We start from the raw sequence: 25,443 nt of genomic DNA, 5'->3' as shown, positions 1-25,443 counted from the left end.
AACTTTTTTTTCAAATGGAAAGACCCCTCTCGTGATACTTCATTCGTATACAATGAAACAATACAATTTTTCGCACAAACCCGAATGTTATTATCCCAAACCGTTTCAAAATAGCGGTCGGGTGAAGTTCAAAATGGCCGAAAATTGGCACCTCGATTTTTTTGCTCATGGATTTACCAGAAATTCGATGTGAGGGGATATTTTGGTGCGAGAAACATGACTTTGCAAACTTACAATTTTTTAAAGAAGTCGATTTTTTTAACTTTAACCTTCCTCCTTTTTGAAAATTTTCGGTTTTATTTGTTTATTTATTTTTTTAAACAAACGTCAAATTCTCGTGTCAAAATATTCCAGATGTACCGAGTTATAGGCAAATCCATTGGCAAAAAACTGAAGTGCCAATTTTCGGTCATTTCGAACTTTAACTGAGCCATTTGGCATCATTTTGGAACGAATTGAGATAATGACTTCGAGTTTTTGTGAAACTTTTCCTCAGATTTATGGATAGGTGGTTGAAAACAATTCATAAAACATTTTTAAAAAATTATCACCGATTTTTTTTTTGGTTGTTTGGGTTATATAACGCCGCATTCGACGATAAACATTTTTTGACGAAGCCATCGATGTACTTCTATTCCGGCATTTTCCTCTCCTCCTCCGTACTAAATATGCGGATACAATTACTCACCTATGCTGCAATCAGGACCTTTCCAGCCGGGTTGGCACACACAGTTGCCCGAAACGCACGTTCCATGGCCAGAACAGTCTGAAACTTGGCAATCATGTTGAGGGATATCGCATTCAAAGCCCTTCCAGCCCTCCTCACAATGGCAAAGCCCTCCGCCATACTTCCCATGATTTGAGCACAAAACTGGACAGACGCCTGCACAGAGAAAAACACCACTGTTAAGAAAAAAAATTATCCTAAAACTATATGACATCGTTATATCCTGCGATTCCACGCAAACGTGAGAGAATGATTTACATCATAGATACGACCTCGTTTTTCTCCTCTTTTTTTATTGCACGTGGAAATTTTGCAGTGACTAGGCGTGAATAATCGATTATCGATATTTCGCCATTTGAAGCTTTGGTAAAGAATCGAATATTAAGGTATTCATTGCGAACAACCTGTTTATCGCTCCTTTTCCATATGCTTTAAAAGGCGGATCAATCGATGTATAGCAAAGCACGTCACGCCACTGGACTTTTGTGGCGTTGAGATAAAGTTGCGCTTTTCGTCTAGGAAGCGACGAAACGCAGATTGAGGAACGCTGGGAAAAAATACTTGATAAATCAAGTCTGCATGATTCTGCTTAAAAGCAGAACTATTTTTGAGTATGCCGGCAAGATCACATTTCTCTTGAAGCAAGAATAATAGATGTTCAAACGAAAAAGAAAGCCGCTTGTATCAAGCAGAAACCCACTTGATTCAAGGATTCAATTCTTGGCTCGAGAGAAAATGGACCGCGTTAAGTAGGAGTGAACCAAACCACACGAGCTAATTGGGAAATTTAATTTTTTACATGAAAACAATGGACCAGTAGACAAGGCACGAATTTCAGAATTCTGATACACGTTTCACAACTGAAATTTCACGTAGAACACGATGCGCACAACGAAAATTACCGAAATCAACTCCTTACGAAGATATTTAATGATTCTTGATGCGTGAATTCAAACCTCCCGCTCATGAAAACTCAATGCTCTACGTGACTCACATCGCGCGCTAAACGTTATTATAACAGTCTCTGCGATGTAAGAATCAGGCAACCTCAATCTTGACGCTTTGGCTCAGTTAGGTACAGCAAGTTGTTTATAGTTTAAACAACACATGGTGGAAAATGAACATTGCTCGATTGAGAAGCTTGCTGAAACCGTTGCAGAGCACGATTTGACTCACGTAGAGCTTTGAGTTTCTTATGAGCGGGCAGTTCAAATTCCTCGTAACCAATGTGAAATAAAAACGTTAATATCTTTGTTAGGAGTTGATTTCGGTAATTTTCGTGGCGCGAATCATGTTCTACGTGAAATTCTTGTCAAGGGACATGTATCAGAATGCTTAAATTCGTACCTTGTCTAGTGGTCCAATGTGCAGAATTTTTTGCAAATTTCAGTGTATCCTCTATTTAGTGCGAAGCTAATTCCTTAATATTTTCAACGGAATCCACACAAACGTTCTCTAGTAAAAAATTAAACTGCCCAGTCAAATTTGGCAATAGCTGATGTGGTTTCGTTCCTTTCTGCTAAGCGCGGTCCAAATCTTTCTACCTGTATAAAATCAAGAATTTTTTTCTACTTACGCCTTGTATCCACAAGACGTTTCACGGGATTTTTCCCAAGTTCGAATCGCAAGAATGAAACTTCTGGACTTTTTCCCGTTAAACAACACGACAAAATTCCTTCTTCTTTTCAAGTCGTTCCTGGAACTCCACAATGACTCTTAGCTGGCACTGTGATTAGTATTGACTAACTCAATATTTTTCCCAAATTTTGTGAGATTTTTCCCTGGGACAAATCTCATGAAACGTCCCGTGGAGACAAGGCCCTACGGAAACGCATTAGAAAAAAAACACATTGGATCTAGAGTCCAGACTCTTAAAAACATCGACAAGAAAAAGTTCTCTTGATTCAATCAGAATCTAGCTTAAATCAAGAACCAAGCCTCTTAATTTAAGCGGATTTCGTTTTGATTCGAGCAAAAATCCGATTGAATCAAGAGTATTTTTTCTTGTCAATGTTTTCAAGAGTCTGGACTCTAAATCCAAGGTGTTTCCTATTTCCAGTGCGGGAGACATAAAATGAAACTTACTCTTGGAACAGTCGGGGCCGTTGTAACCGTCGATGCAGTCGCACTTGCCGAGATAGCAGGAACCTCGACCGGAGCAATCGTTAGGGCAGGCGGAGGGGACGTCTTCCGCCTCCTCGATGGCGAGGACGATGTCGTTGGGCCTGGTGTCGTCGTTATAGATGGCCAGAAACCACCTGCCCGCCTCCATGTACTGGAGAACGGTGACATTAACCATGGTGTTGGGGGCCGAGCGCCTCTTGACGACGTGTTCGGTGCCGTTATCGGCGCCGTGGACGGTGGGCTCGAGGCTGTTGCCGGCGAGGAACTCCACATCCGCGTCCGGGCGGAGGGCGATGGACCTCTTCAGCCGGTGGTCCACCCAGGAGCCTTTGATGAACTTGGCGAAGTTGTACTGCGTGATGCTCGGCGCCACGTTGCGTCGGCCGTAGAAGGCGAAGTTGGTCCGCAGGGGGACGCTGAAGTTGAAGCGGATGAAGATGGAGCGCTTGTTGCGGAACTCCGAGTTCCAGAATTGGAACGGGGGCACCGATAGGGTGTAGGGGTAGTTGAGGTCCGAGATCTCCACCAGGGAGGGCCACTGTTGGTCGCGGCTCTCGCCGCGTTGGTCCCCCGAGGCGGGCCCCGCCCCCGCCCCCGCGCCGCTACCCGATGACCCGGGGCCCAGCCCTCCTGATTGGCTTATGCTCGACATCGTGCTCGTCACTATCCATTCTGAAACACCAATCAAAACCATTAAATGGAATTTGCATGTAGATTTTTTATTGCTTCATCTGATAGTAGTTAAAGAGCTGATTACACAGTATTTTTTATAATTTTTTTCTGAGATGGGAAATAGTATAAAAATAGGTTTAAAAGTGAGAAAATGCACCGCCTAGTGACGTCATCTGGCGTCATTTCCCAATTAAACACACGTATTTTAGCAGATTAGATCCTTTTTTTCAAATCTTCTCCAAGGAAACGTTTTGGAAACAAGCAGGATTCTCCCGATAAAAATTCAATTTGCAAGGAGAAATTTGACAACAGTGAAATGTAGTTACGTTCTTTCGTGCGGGAAATGACGAGTAGTCGAGTAACGAGTGAGCTTAACGTCATGACTACGCGGAGCGTAACGGGGGTTAACGGCGAACAGTGGATCGAATCAACTACAAAGTCGGACATGAAATTTTTAACTAAAACTGCAAATTTTGATGTTTCTTTCGTCACATTTTGAACTTCAAGGGGTGCTTCCGGAAGAGCATTTCACGAGTAAACCAATGAAACCACTTTTAGAGCCTCAAAGTTTTGTATAAACGGAGTTATAAGCGTCTAAAGTTTCCATATTTTGTCCGACCTCTCCTATTGGCTCGATCCACTGTACGGCGGAGGAGTGAAACATTCGAGTTTTCTACCAATCTTATATTTTCCATGCATGCAGGGTAGGGGGCAGGGGTGGAGAAAAAAGGCGAGGGGTACGGTACCTGGCTCGGTGGGCGGGTAAGATTGAGACGTGGCGTTGACGGTGGAGTGTTGTTCCGAGTCCTGAGCCACGACCCGGGCGTCTTCCACCACGATGCAACCGCTGCTCTCCACGTTCGATTTTATAGAACTCATAGCTGCAACACACCAACGCAATCAAAATAAATCCACAATGATCCACCTCTCCAAGATGCCAAAGTTGAAACGAGACAGAAGAAATATCATGCAGGGAATGCGTAGATGTAAAACGCAAGGGCGTCCTGAATCCAAATGTGGATACCTCAATCCCAGTCTGACGGACTCAGATAACTGAGGGGTTTGGAGGACAAGGCGCATAAGTGCAGTTATTGCTATTTCGAGAGATACGAGTTTGAAGTTTCGATATTACATGGATCCTTATGTTGAAAAGAAAGTTCAAACTGACTTATTGATGCTTAAAAATTGGAATTTGGGAGCGACATTTTCGCAGAATATGCATAAAGACTAATTTTACTTGAAATCGTTAATACATATCAATTGTTTAAAAAACTGCACTTATGCGCCTTGTCCTCCAAGCCCCTCAATTGGACTACGTTTCGTAATATGGAACTATTATTTTTGGCTCATTTTAGAAATTGAAAAGGCAGTCCAATTTTTTTTATGCTATTTTAAAGATATTCTCGGGTGCGTCGAGGAATTAATGGACCTCGTTTAGCAGAAAGGGACCAAGCCACATCAGCTATTGTCTTTAACTGAGCAATGCAATTTTTAGCAAAAGAACGTTTGTGCGGAATTGCGGATTCCTTTGAAAATTTTAAGGAGTTTGCTTCGAACTGAGCAGAAAATTTACTGGAATTTGCACAAAAATCTGCACGGTCGTTTTCATGTAAGAAATTAAATTGCCCGGTTAAATTGAGCAATAGCTGTGGCTTGGTTCCTTCCTACTTAACGCGGTTCAAATGACACTGGTAATTATCTTTTAAAAATATACAAAATCGAAGCGGAAATCTGAAAACACTGCAGTGCAGGTGAAAGCTCTCGTACATTCACCATTGACAGCTTCATAAGGCGGAGTGTTTGACAGTGATTGAACATGCCTATTAGAGAAGCCTCTGCGTGCAAGAGGAAAACATTACGCGGAAGGAAATTGGCACGCTTAGACATAAAACTTCCGTCTAGATTAGAAGTTCTAAGAGAGAACCAATCTATTTAAGATATGAATAGGATTTTCGATTTGAAGGCTTGATTGGACAAAATTTCATGTCGAATCGCTGATACGAGTAAAAGAACAAGCAGCGAATCGACATGACTTAACACGGAATGGGGAGAGAGGTTTCCTCTAAGTTTTCTTGCGGACAAACTTGCTTTGTCTGAGCATCGTCTGATAATTTCTCTAAGCAAAGTAAAGAAAAATTAAAGCATAAAATCTTCGGGAAATCCTTCCTATCTGCTACTAGTTATAAGTCATATATCTTCTCACTGGGTAGTTGTCTTCAATGGAGATGTTGCATGTGTGAGGAATTTGCGATTTGACTATCGATTCATCTGTAAAATGTCGCGAGAAACACGATGGTGCCACTGGTTTTCTCTGAAATCAACCCCCAAGCTCAAAAAAAAAGTTCAGACCAAGATCATGAGGAAATGTCCGACATTTTGCCGGATTCGTATGTAATGGGAAGAAATTTGGCAATGGTCGAAAGCTCTTGAAGCATTTTTTTCTTAACACGATAGTACAGTACACACATCTTTTTAAAAAACCTATCCGGTGAGTATATACTTTTTTTCTTTCAATGCTCCCAAACAAGCTTTCCATTTAGCTCAACACTGTGAAAGCTCGCAGTAGAATAACCCGCAAGACAGGGTTCTCATTCGAAAGCGCAAGTTGTTGCTTGCAGCGAGCGATCCATCAGTCTTTTTCAGACATCGGGTCTGACGTCACCGCAGATCGGGTGCGAAGGGTCCCCCGAAAATAAAAGTGATAACCAAGGAGTGTCGGGAGATTGGCATCCCTGGTGATTGAGAGATTGCGGGGGAGGTGGTGGCGGTGGGGAGGGGGGAGGGGGGATCATATGGGGGCGAAAGCTCCGAGTCCGAGCCGGACAGAGCATCCATTCGGTCGGGCCATGACAATCGACTCGGTATAATTCGGAGATAAAATAGATTCTCCTTCCTTCCGAGCCATTGGCGACTCTGTTATCCTGACGGATCGCGTTTTTCTCTTTCCCGAGTTTTTTTGTTGTCGTCCCTGATTTACTACGCGCTGCGACTCTAAGCGGAGCGATCATCCCGATTGAAACTCTCTCCACCCGCTGCCGTTCTGGGCAAAAACCGCGTATCGACATTCGAACGTTGCTAAATTTCCCCCGATATAATAATTTTTTTTTTGACAGAAGTTATGGATATTTTTCAATGTAATTTTAGGATACTTTTTATTAAATCGCGAATACGAATGGTAGAAAAGTATTGGACATTATCTCAATACACTGAAATTCTATCGAAGGAAATTTGGCAATGTCCTATTGTTCATATGACGTTTTTCCTCGGTATCGTGCGCTGCCTCGCGGAGTGCAGCCCGTTCGACGTTCCGATGAAAAATTGTTGACTATGACTTATTGCGCGTTCGGTTTTAATCCCGAGACCAATAAATTCCGTTTCCACATGCAATAATTGAAACTATTTCAGTGGGAAAGAGTAGACGACCCGTTTCTGAAACATGCGGGGCTTCGAAGTTTAGAAAACAAGCAAAAATAAAAATAGTACATCGTTAAAAAAGTTTCAGAACCGTCTTCACCAAGCAGAAATGGACTGCATTTTGCAGTAAGAAACCACAATCTTTGGCTCTTTCATAAAAGTACCTTTCTGCAAAAGGAAACCAATGGCATAATATGTTGTTTCTAAAATGAGCCAGGAGTAGTGGTTCTTTATGGCAAAATGTGGTCCAAATCAGTCTTTATTTCTGTAATTCTGTTATCAACTTATTTTGAGTAGTCAGAAATAAAATTGATTTGTATTATCTCTCAAAAAAGTTTTTATTTTTCAAAATGCTAGCCCTTTTCCTATTGTTTACACAGGGTGTTCCAAAAGTTTCAAATTTTGTTTTCAATTTTGTTTGAAATTCAAAAATTTTGATCTCTCAATGGAAGATGGTTCTTTTTAAGATAGAAACATTCCGAAAGTTTCGTTCTTTCATCTCGAATGGTTTAAAAGTTAGAGGGGGGGGGGGGGTAGAACTTTTGGAACACCCTGTGTGATTTTAACTAAATCTTTTAATAAATATCAATTTTACGGATACATTTAAGTTCTTAATAAATCACATAGATCTAATTACCTAATAAATTGAAGTATTTTCTGTTGCTATATCATTACGCAAGTCTTGAAAACCAACCGATGAATTTCTACCTTTGATTCAAACTCCTCGAGGCGATGCGACTATTTTAACGCGTGGGAGATGTTTTTGCCTACACGTTGAAATGAAGGCGAAAAGCGTCATTTGCATAGAGTGTGACTTTCATGCAGTGAGCAAAACGTTCATTTTCACCATCCCGTCAATATAAGTTTTGGGTGTCTAAATATTCATGATCGTAATAAGACCTGCTTGCCTCAAAACCTTACGAGACATTATAGCAGGATCACATGAGGTGCATGAATGATTCATGCACTGTTGAAAATGGTGATATTCTTTTCACACATTAAAGATAATTCAAATCAATTTATACGACAACTTGACTAGAGTACCTTTAAACTTGACTAAAACTTCAACTCAGGGAAAATCATTAACATCATTCAGAGACAATTATCACAGTAATTTTGTAGTCATTCAAAGTTAACCAAAGTCCATTATAGAGTCAAATGAATTGGAATATAGTCACATTTGACTCCAAAGTAAAGTCGAATTTGTCTCTATCTCATCCTCAATATGGGAACAGAATACTATAGATATTATTTTTGCAAATTTATATTGACGGCTAAAGTTGGGAACTGCGTATCTTCGGTTCCATCATTGCAAACCTGCATTCATACTTTACTTTTATAAAAAACAAAATTACCAAAATTTTCTTTTGAAATTCAACAGGCGTCATGCATCAATGTACCTAAAAAATTACCAAAGCCCCGATTTTCCTTTATGATTTGCTCCCCGAAAAATGTACTGCTTCATCAAAAAACGTTTATGCCCCTAAAAATTGCAGATGGTGCCTAAAAATAAGGCTTATAGGCCAAATGGCTCTGTAAAGATTGAAATACTAAATCATTGGTTTCCATTGATGGCTGGATAATAAATCATCATTGTATCTTGCAAAATAGGAAGGAAAAAGCTGGAGAAAACCTCATTTTAAGTGATGAAATCTGTGATCTTTTAAAGACAAATTTCCTTCTGCACAAAGAGAGCTTGGTAAGGGACAGCTTACTTTTAAAGGTAGACAGTAAACACAGTTGCTGTTTGTTTGAGGGGCTGAGACGGTATTAATTAAAACATTTACTTTAAGCCTTCGAATGCTTCGCAGAATCAATTACGAGGATTCAGAAAATGACGACAAAAGAGGCAACCGCGGAAGGGCTTGTTTGCATGGGAATATTCAGAATTGAAACCCTTCTGAAATTCTGGTCTCTCAGACTTGTATTAAAAAACCAGAGATAAGTGTTTTTCTAACTCCACATTCCAAATATTACGATGGATAAAAGACAAAAAAAGCGTCAACTGCACTGTAAACAGAGAAAGTCTCTATAAAACATCGGAAAGAGGATTCATTGCTCATTCATTGAACTTCATTGCTTCGGGTTCGTGTGAAAGTACGGTAAAAATTATTTTATAACCTGCTTATTATTTATCCATGTTATACCTTTAATTTAACCTTTCTTTTAATTTATTTTGAAGAAAAGAAAACTCATTCTTCTCACTGAGATCAGTGGAAATAATTGAATTTTTTTAATTTCTTAAAGATAAAAATTCCGGTCGAAATGAGCTGAAATTAGGATTCGGACATCTGTACTCATGGTAGTGATAAGTTCTACTTTGCCTCTGTTTGCAGTTGCATTTTTACTTGCACTGTTTTTCTTGGTGAGAACAATTTAATTCTACATTAATATCAATTGGAAAAAGAACTGCCATGATTTTTAAATTTGATCCCGTATTTCCATGATATTTACACCATATCAGTTATCTCATACCTTAGGATCTTCGAATATTTTAATTTGTCATGTCTTTAGCCTTGGAGGCGGCGTGCGCGTATCATATCACCATAAAATATCACGATCATTCGAAAAAAACACTAAAATATTATTACATTATTGCGCGCTATCTACCTTTCAATTTTCTATGTCAATGGTGTTGCACCGTAAATGTCAAGTTAATTTGAATCAAGCAAAAAATATCCTTATATCAAACGCGAAGAGGTGATTCCAGTGCATAGGCGGTTCGCCTACAATTTTCAATGTAGGCAACACGAGCTCCTCCATGGTCGAATAGTGGTATCATCGGGAAATAGCACGTTGACTCGGAACTTACACAAAAAGAAGCTTTTTAGCGGACAAAAATAGGTGACTTTGACGCCGTATCACTTCCCCTTCAACTTTTAGTGAAAGTACCCGCATTCCTCACCATGATGCTCGGCCAAAAATATATGAAGACCTAGCCAATCCCTAGAGTATTACGTATGCTAAGGACAGAAACTTAAAGAGGACTATTGCTTTTAGCTATTTTGATCGATTAGATTTTGATATTTTAATTCAATATTTTTTTTTTTTCAATTTTTTGTACTATTGATTCATTCATTCCCATTTTTCTTTGAATTTTATCATCTTACATCAAATATAAAAAATGCTCAGATAATTTACTTTGCCGTTAATTCTTTCTTCCATTTTGACCACTATTCCTTTTTCTCACAATAAATAAAGAAGAGAAAAGCAGAGAATTATCAGTGATTTTTCTACTTCGAAAGGTCGTCGGGAGAGGTGTGACCGATTTTTTTTTTTTTTTTTTTTTTTTTTTTTTGGGGGGGGGGGGTGTAAAGCCCTATGTTACGGAAAATTGAGAGTGTGCAAAATTGGACTTTTGGAGTTACTCATTTTAGGAACCAAATAGGGTGTCTACAAGTCCGGAATTTCCGGAAATAGTACTGATTTTTTAAAGGCGGTCCAGAAGTAGTGATAAAGTACGGAAATTATTTTTGATCAGCCTGTTTTGGTAGACACCCTGTATTTAAAACAGGGCTACTTTCAATTCTATTCCCGCGCATTTTCCCCGGTAGCTACTTCGTTTGTTTTCCCATTTTCACTACGCAACAGGACAGTGACAGTGTCGAAGCAGCCGTGCGATGCCGTCCACGAGCGGATGTCACACGGAGAATCGATCCCGAAGAGCTTCGACTCACATCACATCCATCGCACAGTGGATCCAGTCAATAGGAGAGGTCGGACAAAATGTGGGAATTTTAAACGCTTTTAACTCCGTTTATACAAAACTTTGAAGTTCTAAAAGTGTTCCGCGTGAAATTTTTCTCTAGAGTCATTCTTTAAAATTTAAAACGTGACAAAATAAATATCTGTCGCAAGCAATTAGTCAAGCAAGGCCTTCTATCAAACGCCTAGGCAGATAGCCAAATTTAGACGGTTTACAAAATTTTGTAAATGTATGGTGAAGAGCTCACGATTTTTCGATATATTGGGGAAAATAACTCATCAAATGTACGAGCTCCCCTTGTTCCTTCCTCCTCAAATAATTCTTACATATTTGAATGGTAAAATTTTAAAAATTTCTATATTTTATGATATGCTGAAAATTTCAAGATGAATATTCGTTCAGGAGATAAACATCGTGTAAAAGACTACTGTATGATACACACGTTTATGGAGAATTCTTACCGACAGGAAAAATGAATTATTTTGCCTAAAATTATGATGAGAATCGAAATTTCAATCTGAGTAAAAGTATTTGACTATATGTGGCCTTATATGTAACAATGGCGGATGTAAAAAAATTACCTTTTCGTAACACGCTTAAAAAACTGTTTTCGTCGCACAAAAATGTAGTATGTTTGCCTCTGGCATACTGCAAAGATCTCGAAGATCACATCACAAGTATTTTCTCAAAATTTTCTCGGTGCCAAAACAGTTTTTTGAACGTGTTTCATAAAGGTAATTTTTCACATCCGCCATTGTTACATTTAAGTCCTCATATACCTAGGCATTTGACAAAATGCCTGATATTACTATTTGCTTGCGACATATCAAAATTTGCAGTTTTAGTCAAAAATTCCGTGTCCGACCTCTCTAACGGTCTCGATCCACCGTGCGTCGCAACATACTTATCGGACAAATATTTATTCAAACGACGAACGGCCCGGCGCTCGCGTCCGCCAGTCCCCAGGGATAAGCAGAGCGTCAGGTCGGGTCCAAGGGCCCATCAACATCATCCCTCCCGGAGCGCCCGGCCGGCAAGTTGCGCCTTCCAACCGGCGAGCTGCAAAACGGCGGGCCGGCGATGAGCAGTTTTCACCGACCGTCGCGTTGCGTTGTATTTAATTTTTCAACAAAGGAAACTTCCTCTTTTCGCCTCCAAAGCTTCGGGATTTATTATTCATTCATTTGATGTATTTTAAGTAATTTCGTTATGAATCTCTCTCGACACTGCCTCTTCCTTCATCCCCCCCCCCCACTCCCCCGGTCCCCTGCCGACGCCCGACTCCAGCCGCAAATTTGCTTTAGGCCTCGTTTGTTTTCTATTCTTCTCATCTCCGCATAAATAACCGGCTAATAGCGAATTCAAGCCCCTAGGTCGGGGTGGAGGGGGGCAGGGGGAAGGGGGCTTAACCGCCGCTCTGTATTCAAAGTTTTCATAAAGCTTGAGTGCTCGGGTTGTATTTATATTTTTCAAACAGGGCGTTTAAGAAATTACAAGGTGCGCCCGACGGAAGGAGAATGGGTAATGCGGGGATGGGCCGGGTTTACGACTCTGACACGACGGGTTTGAAGTTCAACCCCCGCCGCGAGGATTTGTTTGCATCCCGCTACCCGCTTCGTCTGAGCCGTAAGGGTTGACGGGAGTAAGACTGGCTTCGGTGAAGGTAGCATCACGAATAATTGATGCTGCTTTTTCTCTTTGATCCGGGCCGAGAACAACTCGTGCTTCCCGAAGCGCGCATCAGTCGGATCCGAAACACGGGAAATGATACAAACCGCTGGGAACGAGTGAAAATCCTGGGTGATGATACGCTGGCGTTATCTTTGCACTGTTTCTCGACTGTTAGGCTTCAACCATTAAATATTATGTAGGCTTGATTCTTTCTGATGCGCTTGATATTATAAAAGCTCAATTGATGCCAGAAAAATTCACCATATCGAAGAAAATGATCTTCCACCACCCTCGCAGATAAAATATTGTTCAAGTAAATAAACAATTGAACAAGGTGTCCTTGATCACTCGTCTATTATTTGAACGTTATTTTCCACATGGAACAACTATATCCGACTTATCCTAGAAACAACATGTGTATCATTACTTTCCCAATGCAGATAGGTCCTTTTACGGATTTGCAGAAATAGTGGCTCTTCAATGCAAGCTTTAGGTTCGGAAAAATATGTATGTCCGTATTTGACTTCACACAATTTTATAGGTGAATATTTTCGGTCCCTTTGCCAACACTTCTTGAGGGATATTTTAAAGGCACCCTTCATATCTTGAACGCCGTATGAACATCCGAGAGTTGCCAAATTTCCTTTGATAAAATTTTCATTTATAAGGCAAAAAATGAATATTTTTCCTTGAAATTGTTAGGAACTTTAGATCAAAATACAAGCAATATTCTCTGAAAAATTGGAAGAAAAATATTCGTAAGTTTACTAGGAAATTCGTGTTTTATCGAAAAAAAATTAGCAACGCCTGATGGCTCATACGGCGTTTTTCCTTAGAACGGCGGAATTCCTGATAGAATCGGGAAAGTAAAATCCTGATGCTAGACACCCTTTAAGGCGATATTGGTCGTGGGCCATTATTGGTAAAACAAGTGAAGATTGGAACTTACCACCAAAGTAAGCGAGCATAACGGTCAGGACAGCACATAAACATATGAGAGCTATACTGCAACATTTCCAAGAACACTTGTGTTGACATCTTTTATCTATGTTAAAATGTGACGGAGAGTAGGACGAGTAGTGTGGTCCGGGCCCCGGGCCCGAGGGCCGGAGGGGGAAGACGGGCATCACGGCCGGAGGTGGAGCCGGCGGATGGTGGAGGATGTCATTTCCACCACGAGTGAGTCCGCTTTCATGCCTGTCAACACAGCAAATCAATATATTCATTAGCCAACGTGGATTAGTCATAACTGAGCAGGCCCATGCGCCTGCGCACCGAGGAAAATTCTGCTGTGATAACGAAGAGAGCAGTAAATGTGAAAATTCCGAAATCGAGTTTCCTTCAAAATTCCTCTAAACTATTTTGGATGAAATCACTGAAATTGCTAAAACAGCGAAATTCTTCTTCGTTGTACCAAAGCGCAAAAAATGGCGTAGTGTTAGGCAAGACAGCAGTAAAGGACAATATTCCTCAACAGAGCCAACGGAAACAGTGCTTTCAAGTAAAAAACCGCCCTCTTCTGCGAATTTCCAACTTGTGTGTCCGAAACGGAACCGTGAAAGCATGCAGAAGATAGCACTTACGGCTGTCTTGCCTAACAATAACCTAGCATGAAAATGAAAAATACTCTTTACATAGGATTGAAATGAAATCAGTCTATTTTTAATCATCCACAAAAGATTTCTAGGAGTCTTTTGGACGGTTCGCAGCGATTTAACAAAGAACGGAGGCTTCTCTCAATAAAATTTTCCGGTCAGAAGCATCTGAGCCCGTTTTCTCAAAACTTCATTCTGGCACTTACTGCTCTCTTCGCTGTCACGGCAGAATAGACAGTAGAGTCCCCTCGTAGAGAAGAAGAGAGTATACTATGGTCATGAACAATTTAATCAGCCCAAAAAATTCACAGTGAAAAAAACGAGGAAAATGCGCTCAAAAACAAGATATCATGTGACAAATTATTTAAAAATTGTCGTATCGGGATCAGTGGTGAGGGTTGAATGATCAATTATCGATATTTCCTCACTTGAAGCTACGGTAAAGAATCGATTATTAAGGTATTCGTTACGGACACTCTGTTCATCGCTCCTTTTCCACAGGTTTAAACGGCCGATCAATCGATATATCGCAAACGCCACGCCACTGATCGTCATTTTCGAGTAATCATTTACTCGCAACTTCTCCTTTCGGCCGCCGCAAACAGTTCCCGACGGCTCCGCAGAGAAAGAGACGGGCGAGGGTCAAACAGACCCGCCAACAGAGGGAGGGCTCGGGATGAATGAATGGAAACGAACCCGCGCGAGGCGGACGGTTGTTTTCCGCGGTGTTTTAAAAACACTGTCGAGAAGTAAATTTACGCGAGAAAAAATGACAAGCAACGTTAATTTGGGGTAGAAAAAAATCAGAGCGGACGCCGAGGACGCTGCGATGCGACCGCGACGCTCCGCGGTGGCTAATCAGGATTTTAGCGACAACCCCCCCCCCCCCTGCCCCGCCCTCTGGGTCGTGGTGAAAGTGATTTAAGGCGCTTTTGTCTCCAGCTCGCTCCCCGGTAATTACTCATAATTTAGCGCCGAGCTCCCCGGCTCACCCTCGAACCGAACCACTTATTCCACGTTCTGTTCCGTCCTCGCCCATTTTTAAACTCTAATTTTCAGCCCCCCCCCTCCCCGCCCCCGTGACGTCTCCGGCGCCTCCGTGCGTGGGCAGCGCGTCCTGAGGAGACGACATCGCGACGCGCTGTGAACATCAACCTCTCGAGATGTACCATCCCTAATTCCTTTCAGCGCTGTATTCTGCCGTGATAAGGAAAAACGCCGCACTGGAAAAAAAATAAACACTTTGGATCTAGAGTCCAGATTCTTTAAAACATCGACAAGAAAAAGTACTCTTGATTCAGTCAGAATCGAGCTTAAATCAAGAACCAAGCCTCTTAATTAAAGCGGATTTCGTTTTGATTCAAGCAAAAATCCGATTGAATCAAGTGTAATTTTTCTTGTCAATGTTTTCAAGAGCCTGGACTCCAGATCCAATGTGTTTTTTTCCCCAGTGCGTACAAACCTTCAGACGTTGCAAAATTTCCATTTCCAAAACACGAATTTCCTGATAAACTAATAAATGTTTTTCTTCAATTTTTTCCGGTAATGTTGTTGGCATTTTCACCTAAATTTCCTGAAAATTTCAAGGAAAAATAGTCGTAACTTTCCTCAAAAATAAGCATTTTAAAGAGGGAAATTTGGCAACTCTCGAATGTTCATACGACGTTTTTCCTTAGCACGGCAGTATTCACACTCATTCCTTTCACAACTCGTTGACCCGTTTTATTTTAAGACAATTTTCAACATTTTACCGAACTTCTTTAGCTACGATCGACCGAAAGTTGCGAATTCTAAACTCTGAATGGGTCAGTTGCGCTGGTCAGAGAACCGTGTTCTGGTGTCTGATTCTTGTAGATTTGCTAAAAATAATAAGATCCGCATAAACGGCAACTTCCTAAGTTCAATATTGACCGAGATATCCCGCTTTGAAAAATTCGGTTTGTGACACTTTTGGTTTTCACCTTGCTTTCGTCCGAGATTCACGCTGAGTACCCAGTGCAAATAAATGTGTGTCTCACTGATTAATGAGATCGAAGTGAAAGAAACCAAGGGTGTCACTTCCGCGGTGGATGACGTCATAAACTGAATTTTTCAGAGCGCGTATCTCGGTGAATATTGAACGTAGAAAGTCGCTGTTTGGGCGGATCTTATTATATTCAGCTAATCTACAAGAATTAAGCAGCAAATAACACAATCCTGTGGCCAGCGCAGCTAACTCATTTGACTATTAATCAGGAAAATTATAAGCAAAACTCAAGCTGTACGCAAGCACAGCGCAATGGTTCTGCCCGACGCTGTAAGTAATCCACGAGGGCGGTGCAAGTTTGAGTTGCATGTGCGTTCCAAGCGGAAAGGGGGTGAAACATACGAAAACAGCGCAACGCCTCCTTGTCAACTGCAGAGGAAGTTCCAGAGGAAATTATAGAAATAAAAATTGTATTAAAAAAATATCGTAAATCAATAAAAGATTTTACAACTAAACTTCGTGGGCACACGTTTCGATGACGCCTTTCGACAAAATTTATGATGCCACCCTTCATTCCAGAAGGAACATTCTTAGGAAATACATGTTTTCATGCTCGCATTCTTACACCGTTAATCGCATTTTGTGAGTTAGTATTCTCACCGAAAGTACGCATCCTTAAAATGTATGAAAAGAAGTCTGTGTTGTCGAGCAATATTTAAATCGATGGTGAAAGAATCGAACCACGTGTCTCTTTTTGCGACACGCTTTAATTCTCCTGTCACCTTTAACCTTTCTGAAGAAGGCCTGATCATCGTCAAGGTTTTTGCCCAAAGTTATGATTTGTTTTTCAACGTTCTTCCGGCAACATTTTTCGAAAATTTCGCGCAGAAACTTCGAACATTACTATTCTAAAATTAAAAAATGAGTGGAAATTTTCAAACACCGCAACCGCAATCGATGATTTGGTAGGTAGTTACAATATCGCTGCAAGGTGGACGGTAGTTTAAAACTGGTAAGCGCCATCAAAAGGGACTGAGTATGTCGTTTCTCATTGTAAAAGAACCTACAAGCCTCTATTCCACTGGCTTTTTGAGGAAAAATGTTCTCTAAATTTGTATCTTGTCATGAAAATATTGATCGAATATCAATGGCAATTATTTTCATGAAGAACTGCCATTCTCGGGCCACTGGATTCTGGTGACGTGCCGTGCTCTGCAATTTATCGATTGATCTGACATTCAAACTTATGGAAAAGGATCGATAAACATGGTGTTCGTAACGAAAACCTTGAAACCTGCTGGATTCCCGATAAATGAGAGAAACAGTCGCACAATCCCAGCAACACCTGAGGAGTAAACATTCAAAACCTGGTTTGTAGCACCGATAGGTATTGCTGCGACTGTAAATCGCGCCTCTCATTGAAAAAAATATTTTTATTGGAAAATATTCTGTACATTTTTGTCTTGCTATCACGACAAGAATTGGTATTCTTAGGCCACTAGAACCGTAAAATGAGACAAGCAATTGCACAATTTAACGACATCTGATATGACGATTAAAGGTTTCTGAATTTCACTTGATAACGCTTAAAAGTTTTCTAACCTCCTCCTTTGGTGTGATCGAAAAATTGAGAAAAAGCACTGAAAAAAAGTCGCTTGGATCCAGAGTTCAAACTCTTAATAACACCGAAAAGAAAAAATACGCTTGATTCAATCCGATGCCTAGCCTCTTCTTGATTTAGGCGGATTTCCTTTTGGTTTCAGCAAAAATTCCGATAGAATCAAGCATATTTTGTCTTGTCAGTGTTTTCACGACTCTGGACTCTAGATCCCAGCGACTTTTTCTGCAGTGAGCATAATGTTTGTGTGCAACATGAATTCCGTGGGTAAAAAATGCATGGTTTCATCAGCTCTACGTATTCACTCGGAGGAAGTACCTCGGCTGAGCTGATACCGGCCACAGCTTTCATTAAACCCGATGGAACCTGGCTGCATAGAAACACGAATTCCAGAGAATTGGAGCAAGCTGCGGCTCAGCCTCTTCAGCGCGTCCCGGTTTCACTGAGCTTTCCGCCACCTGCATCGATTTTCCCTAGTCCGTAAAGCCCCCTCCTCCCGCGCCTTTTTCATCCGTTTTCAAACTAAACAAGGCAGGCGAATTTTCCGGCCTCCGAATAGTCCGCTTTTTTAAATTTGGATCGTTGCGTTGCGTGAGAATTTGACCCTTGGCGTCATTTTCGACAAAACCGCAGATCTAAATTTCCCTAAATATCCTACGAACTAACTGTAATTACTGCTGTCATGCGCACAACGGTATCTGTTGAGCCTTAGGTCAACAATAACAAGACAACAATACAATATTCACCTTATCAAATTCACTTTAATCTTTGAATATTTCTTTAAATGTCTTTACTTTTCCTCACAACGAATTCCGCAAATCGTTCATCTCTTTTTTTATAGTTCAGAGCCTCAAGAAAAACAGTGCGCTTCGGCGGTATAAAGAATAAAGTGACTTTGATAAGGTGAATATTGTATTGTTGTCTTGTTATTTTTTACCTAAGGCTCAACAGTGTCCTTTCCTGCCGGAATTCAACATCATGATTGGCTTTTTATTTGTTAATGACATGAGAAAGCAATTAGAAGATGGCACATAAAACTGTATTCCCTCGCATGAAATACATGAATCCTTTTTTTAAATATAGTGCACAGTAAAATTCGTCAAGTAACAACCTTAGCAATCAATAACATCCTTGTCGATGAATCAATGAAAAATTTGCGAAATACTGAGTACTTATTCAATGGATTTTTCCGATGGAGCACAACTAGGTCCATTTACTCAGAACTTCAGTTAAGGACTTGCAAATATTTTTGGCTCATTACGTCACCCGACGCTCTTCTTCCACCCAGTATAACGGTTGCTCCATGCTCCTGTATATTTGTCCATAAGGCAGTGCTGAATCCCCGAAAGTAAAAGTTTCCACCTGTCGCAAAGAGGCTGGTGGGGGATCTCTTGTTTCTGGTGTTGACCAAGCATCTTGTTACGTTCGGCAGCCGCGTGATAAGCACTGTAAGAAATCTAGGAATGGTTTTTGGATTCTTTTACGGGGTTCAAATATAGTCAGAAATCCACTAACCCATAACATCCTCTTTTTATCCGCGAAATTTGGCAACCGCTGCTCCACGCAACACCCGAACATCCCCGAAATCGGCGAAACGCGGGGCTAAAGCAATTAAAACTAAATCAAGATTTTCCACAAAATCTGACACCCCCACCTGGGAGGTGACGAGATGCAAAGCCTCCCGAATCCACAATTTTCACCGGGCCGACTCCCGGAGCAGGGGACCGGGGGGGGGGGGGGGGCGTATTTGCGGGCAGGAGGCTTAGCCAGAATTTATCGTCTGCTCCGGGTAGTAAATTATCCAGCGCTACATGCGTTCGGGGAGCCCAACTCCCAAATTAGTTTCCACGACCGGGGCCCCGACCGGGCCGGCAGAGGCGACCCCGTGCCTTTAATCGCCCGGCACATCAAGTTTTATTGTCCCCTAACCGCGATTTACGCGCCTCCCGGACTGCGATAAATCGATTCATCTCCCGTTGAAACTCGTGGGAAAGGGTCGATCACGATGGTCTTCGCCCGAATAATCAATCCGTTATCATATCTTCGAATGGCAAAATATCGATTTCCGATTATTGACGCTCCGCGACATATGCCGTTCCCGGGAAACTCCGCTTTCCCTGGACGACGTGACAATGGGAGGGTGGGGGGGGGGGGGGGTTTGTTATCGATGCAAAATCGACACCTGAGCTTGGACTGAGGCCGGTTTTTTGTCCCCTCGCTGATAGGATGCAGTTTGCCCTTCGGATTTAGATCTATTCTGTCGTGTTACGCAGGTTGCGCTGCCCTCGTGACGAAAAATGCGGTGCTAACATTTCGAAGTTGCCAAAATACTGAATAACGAATTTTTGAAAGAGTATTGAATTTTGTCAGGGGTGTCTAGGGGCCGAAGTTTCCAGAGGATGGGAGCGGGAAAATCTCGGGAAAATTTCCGATACCCTCTTGAAAATTATAAAATGATTTTCCCACGTTGTAGATGAAATCGAGTCAACTACATACTTTTGAGTTTAATTTGATTTCATTACAACCCACTTGACTGCTCATTGACAGCGTGTCACGATTGTAGCTATGAGCGCACTTCGGAGTGAGCTGTGCTGCGGTTAGCACGTATTTCTAAACTGCCTTGTAATTGAAAATGGCAAATAAGACTTTAAAAGTTGCTAAATTTTCTCTGATATAACACAAATTTTCAAGTGAACTCTTGAACGATTTCCTTCTGATTTGTACAGGAGAATTTATTCGCATTTGAGTCTGAGGTAAAAATTACAAAGAAAAATGGACGCATTACAACTATTTGCAAATAGGGGGGTCCGAGGTAAGAAATTCCTGAAAATCTCAGAAAGGTACGTTTTCAGAGGAAAAATATTCCAGTCAATAACGACGTCTAGGGGTCTGGATACCTTTGGCTACGCCACTGTGCGCATAGAGTTTGCGTACTACGTAGTCCCATTTGATTCCATGAATTTGCACGAAGTTCCTTTGAGAAAAAATTTGTAAAAATATCCGTAACTTTTCTGGAGAATGAAGATTTTATCATTAAAATGTGGCAGCGACAGAGTGCTCTTACGGCGTTTTTTCATAGTACGGCAGAATACGCTCGAGGGTTAAAACCGAAATTTACTTACCGCAATTACTTGCAGCACGACAGAATTATTTTTTGTACCCTATGTTCGTCGAATGCGAAAGATAGGTGGTCACATTCCGCGATTTCCTCCTCCTAGTGCGGGGCTCGGCGCGTAATTGGAAAAAGGTCGAGGGGGCCAGGGCTCCTGAGCCCTAATTTACATAATAATTTTGAGTTTTTACTCGGATTTGCGAGAGATTGCGGTGCGACGCGCACCCGATCGAATCGTCCTTAATTTATTCACCGTCTGGAACTACGTGCGAGAGATAACAGATCGAAAGGCGTTGCTACGTTTTGATGGTGTTAATGTGGACATTTCCCCTCGCAAGCAGATATGGGGGCCATTTATTTCAAGCGCCTGCGGTGAAATATCGAGCCCAAGTTCGGATAAACGCATACGGATGGGAAATCAGCCCATTTAATATACGATTGATGCATTGGGTAAAGATGCGTCGTATTCAGCACTGTCGATGAAACATTATTTAAATGACCACAGAGACACAACATACTTGGACCGCGTTAGGCAGAAAGGAGCTAAGTCACATCAGATATTGCCAAATTTGATTGAGGATTCCATTTTTAACATGAAAACGGTTGTGCGGATTTTTGTGTACATTTCAGTGAGTTTTCTGTGATTCAAAGCAAATGTCTTTACATTTTTGTAGGAATGGAATCCACAAACGTTCTCTTTTGAGAAATTAAAATCCCCAGTTAAATTTGGACCACGTTGAACAGGAAGGAACCAAGCCACATCAGCTATTGTCAAATTTAACAGGGGAATTTGATTTTTTACGAGAGAACGTTTGTGCGGATTCCTTTGAAAATTTTAAGGAATTTGCTTTGTATTATGGAGAAAATTCATAGAAATTTGCACAAAAATCCGCGCAACCGTTTTCATGTAAAAAATTAAATTGCCCCCATTAAATTTGACCATAGCTGATGTGGCTTGGTTCCTTTCTGTTCAACGCGGTCCATTTGACAATAGCTGATGTGGCTTGGTTCCTTTCTGCTTAACGCGATGCTTTTAATGATTGCAAAGACTTCTAAAGAAAGAACAAACGCACTAAGAAAGGCGTCTGAATACCTACATCGCATAATGAAACAAAAAAGGGAGACTTGGAAAAACAAGAACCCCCCCCCCCCTCCCCCCGCGCACTTTTTTATGCATTTTATCTTGATTCCCTTTTCGATAAATAGGTATATTTTGTACTCTGGGAGAAGGTAAAAAAGCTACAAAATGTGTCCCAAATACTGTAAGAGAATGATAAACTATAATTATCGTATTTTAAATGGTAGCCTATTCTTTGCCCAATGATATGAACAACAAAATAAATATAGACAACAGGGCGAAGGGTTGCTCGAGCCGAGGGGGGGGGGGGGGGGGGTTGAGAAAAGTGGAAAGCGTCACCTGTAGGGCAAGCGTCGGGCGGTTCCGGGCGAGCGGTTGCTGCTGCAGATGACTGACGGCTCCGAGTAGTGGGACATGATCATTTCAATGGATCTGACCATGCATCAGTCATCAGTCATAATCCATCACGCGGCGACCGTTGCGACCGATGTCGTGGGCTCCGCTCCTGGTCGGGCACGGTCGATCCGATGCCGATGCCGTCCGCCCCACGTCCACCGCCGCGATCGTCATCTCATACTCCTCCACACTCACACACTCGCACCGTCCGCAACGAGATCACAAGTTTTTCTCCTCCGAATTTTCACTAGTTTCTGTCTGCATCGATTTTCCCGATCATCCGGGAGCCAACCCGCACTTCACGATTAGTACACCACCTGGCTTATTCGTAGTATACCGTCTGGCTTATTCGTGGTATACCACCTGGCTTATTCGCAGGATGCACTGATCGCACTGACTTCACTCCACTGCTGGACACAGATCACTGATTCCTGATAGAATTAAATTTTATTTAGAGAAGAAACCACACGGGAGAAGAGACAGCGCTGAGGCACAGTCGCGGCAGAGGGATTCTCACTCATGTGCTGGGGGGTGCACTGAGAGGAAAACTAACGCATTTTGTTTAGTATTGGAAGTAGAAACACAAAAAGTCCATCTCTACAAGCTGATTGTTGAAATACGTAGATAAACAAAGCGGTAGACAGTGAAGAAATTGGGAAAATGGAGCTATCCTATTAGTTGAAATGTTCAATTAAAATAGACTAAGACAGAAAATGATGAACTAACTATATGGGTTGCTGTTAGTTAGTCTATTATCTACTTTATTTGTCCATTGCAACCACCCGATTCCACCGATAGAATCCCTCCACGTCCCTTTTGTCTTCTTTGTCTATCAATTTCAACAATCACCCCGCTGGGGTTGATTCTGGGGTTTACTGGTTTGTTCATTGTTTTCGGTGCAAAAAAAAGTTCTTGCATGTGGAAGAAATTTGCGATCTAAGTATTGATTCTTCAGGAAAATTTTGCGAGAAACACGATAGAGCCACTGGTTTTCCCTGAAACAAAGTTCAAAGCTCGAGAAAAGATCTTAAAGTTGAGATCTTGTTTTGAGCTTTAGAGTTCGTTTCTGGGAAAACTAGTGGTACACCATCGTGTTTCTCGCGAAATTTTACGCAAGAATAAGTACTAAAATCGCAAATCTTCCAAACATTCAGGAGCTCCGTTCAAACCAAACTGTGCCGGAATCATCACAGAGTTTTTGTTGCTTTGGGCCTCACTTCCTGCTGACCGGATCATTTTCTGGCCATCTGTGCTTGAACGCTGTCTATATGATTTTACTAAAAAAGTTTCCGTCATTCAAAGAATCTGTTTGTTATTTTTTTCCATAAAAAAATCAAGATTTGAGACTGAAAATGTCGGAATTGCCATATTTCTTTAAAACCTGGTTCCCTTTCTGAACTTGTCCATGCGTATAAATGCGCGTATTCGAGAGGTTTTCATCTCTAATCCTACGGATAAATTCGCAAACTCAATAGTTTTCCAGATCGTCTTTAAACAGAACGTGATGGAAAAATGTATTTGCACTGCTTGATAATAAAAATTTGTTTTTAAATGTTGATTTACCAAACAAAAATGTAAAATTTAATGTAACCCCGAGTCTTTTTTCGGGAGAGTCGATTCGAAAAAATAAGAATTAGTCAGACTGCTTAAGAGCTGTGAATGCACAAAAGAAGCTAAACATATCATCCTTAACAGATTTAAAACTTTGCAAATCAAGTCAACAGTCATCTAGTATTATGCCAATAAGTAAGTATGAGTCTTTGGTGTCTTTTTTGGTCTTATGTTTTAGTAAAAAAGAAAACAGTGTGTTGAAAAGTTATGTCTGTGGGATGGTGTAAATCTAGGTGTGTAAAAACTACGTTAGACGAAAAGGTAAAGAGACTCATAAGGACTGTATATTAGCTGTATTTCGTTCACTAAAATACATTTCTAAGTAAAATCAAAAAATTGAAAAGGAAAATGAAAAAGGTTTGGTGTAAGAATCTATGGAGGAAAAATGTTGCGTGTCCATTGCAACCCATTATACAAATGCACATTTTTTTGGTGGTTAACTCGAAGAATACCTACGTTGTATCTTCTTTCATCGCGAGGTTAAATGAAAATCAAGTTAATGATGACTTACAAAAATTGACGTTAAATTTTCGACTAGCTTGCAAGTTCACTGGACAATGATCTTTACGTGCTCAATGCTAATATATTCTGCAGTTTTCCATTTCACCTTTGCCGTTTAACGCATCTTTGAAAAACAATATTGCTTAAAAATCTTGAAGTTTCAGAGGTAAGCCCCGCTAAAGAAACTTAGAAAAGCTCGGACAGCTTCCGTTTGTATGTGTGTGTGTTTGTTTTTACTTTTTACTTTCACGTGTGTGTTCTACGCGTCTGTTTGAGCAATATGGCAAGCGACAAAAAAGGGTTTTGACCTCTTGGTAATGTCGAGTCACCTCCCATCTTGACCATAAAATTGATTCTACATCAATTAGAGGGGGAAATAAATCCTCTTTGGTGCGAGGACTTCGAAAGGGCAGCGAAGCCGGCTTAAGCTTGCCTCCTCCGGCGAGTATAAAGTAATACTCCGGTGGTGTTTTACAACTTCGTTTATGTCACCTTCATTTTTCAATGGCGAAGCCCTGCTATTGATTCTTCTGGGGCTCCCCTCACAGCTTGCGCGGTACAACGTGAAGCTACGTTCCCACAGACGGGCACAAGACGCGACGTCTAGTCGCGCATAAGCGCATAAGTTGCCCTCGCGCAGTGAACTTCACGTCGCGCGCTGTCTGTGGAACCGCGGCTTTACACGGGGGAAATCTGCCGAGAAAAGTTAGGGTCTAACGGCTTCTCGTTACGGCCCCGATATCAGTTGTCAGGGAGGGTATTAACGAGTGATTTTAAGGGGCCTTTTTCCGACGTGATCCCCAGATCCGGCCCGTCCCTATTTCGCTCGTTGATTCTTGACGGTGTGCGTTGTAAAAACAACAGCGCATATGTATTTTTTTCGTATAAAAACTACAATTTTTAGTTGCAAGCTCGCAAGTCTCCGTGCGAAATTGATAAGGCATTGATAAAAATGTTTCAGACTTTTGGACTGCCCTTTAGAGTTGACGGAAAACTGATCGAGCAAAAGCGCAAGGAAAGAAGACGATTCTCAATGGATCGTATTCGATAGTGGTTCGATGTATCGTTTGGTTCAAAACAATAGAACATAACCTCAAACAAAAATCTCAAGATCTCGGTTGGAAAAGCTGAAGATAAGAAAATTCCTTGCAATTTCACTTCACATTGCCATTTTAAACTCAAAAATCTATCACAAAAAGCCCGTTCCCTCAGATAACTCAATTGGCTTTTGAAGCTATGTTTACATGTAGAA

The 25,443-nt window shown here is 41.3% G+C and overlaps 1 protein-coding gene across 3 annotated transcripts in view; it reads right to left on the bottom strand.

Annotated features, from left to right (window-relative positions):
- Ten-a (tenascin accessory) overlaps nt 1–25,443 on the bottom strand; it is a 98,060-nt gene that overhangs the window by 43,005 nt on the left and 29,612 nt on the right. For 2 of the 3 annotated variants that reach the window (XM_019060206.2, XM_072303784.1), the window contains exons 2-6: nt 22,023–22,510; nt 13,264–13,511; nt 4,270–4,404; nt 2,813–3,523; nt 689–883 (exon numbers count right to left, since the gene is read on the bottom strand). In XM_019060206.2, the coding sequence (XP_018915751.2) occupies nt 689–883; nt 2,813–3,523; nt 4,270–4,404; nt 13,264–13,511; nt 22,023–22,123 (1,390 nt within the window). In that variant the 5' untranslated portion in view covers nt 22,124–22,510. The remainder of the gene's footprint in view (nt 1–688; nt 884–2,812; nt 3,524–4,269; nt 4,405–13,263; nt 13,512–22,022; nt 22,511–25,443) is intronic. The other variant, XM_072303780.1, reaches the window with a different exon arrangement.

This window comes from Bemisia tabaci, chromosome 1, assembly GCF_918797505.1.
Source record: "Bemisia tabaci chromosome 1, PGI_BMITA_v3".
In the NCBI taxonomy this organism is placed as follows: Eukaryota; Metazoa; Arthropoda; class Insecta; order Hemiptera; family Aleyrodidae; genus Bemisia; species Bemisia tabaci.
The sequence above is the reverse complement of the archived record's forward strand: the minus strand, read 5'-3'. Positions and strand labels throughout refer to the sequence as shown.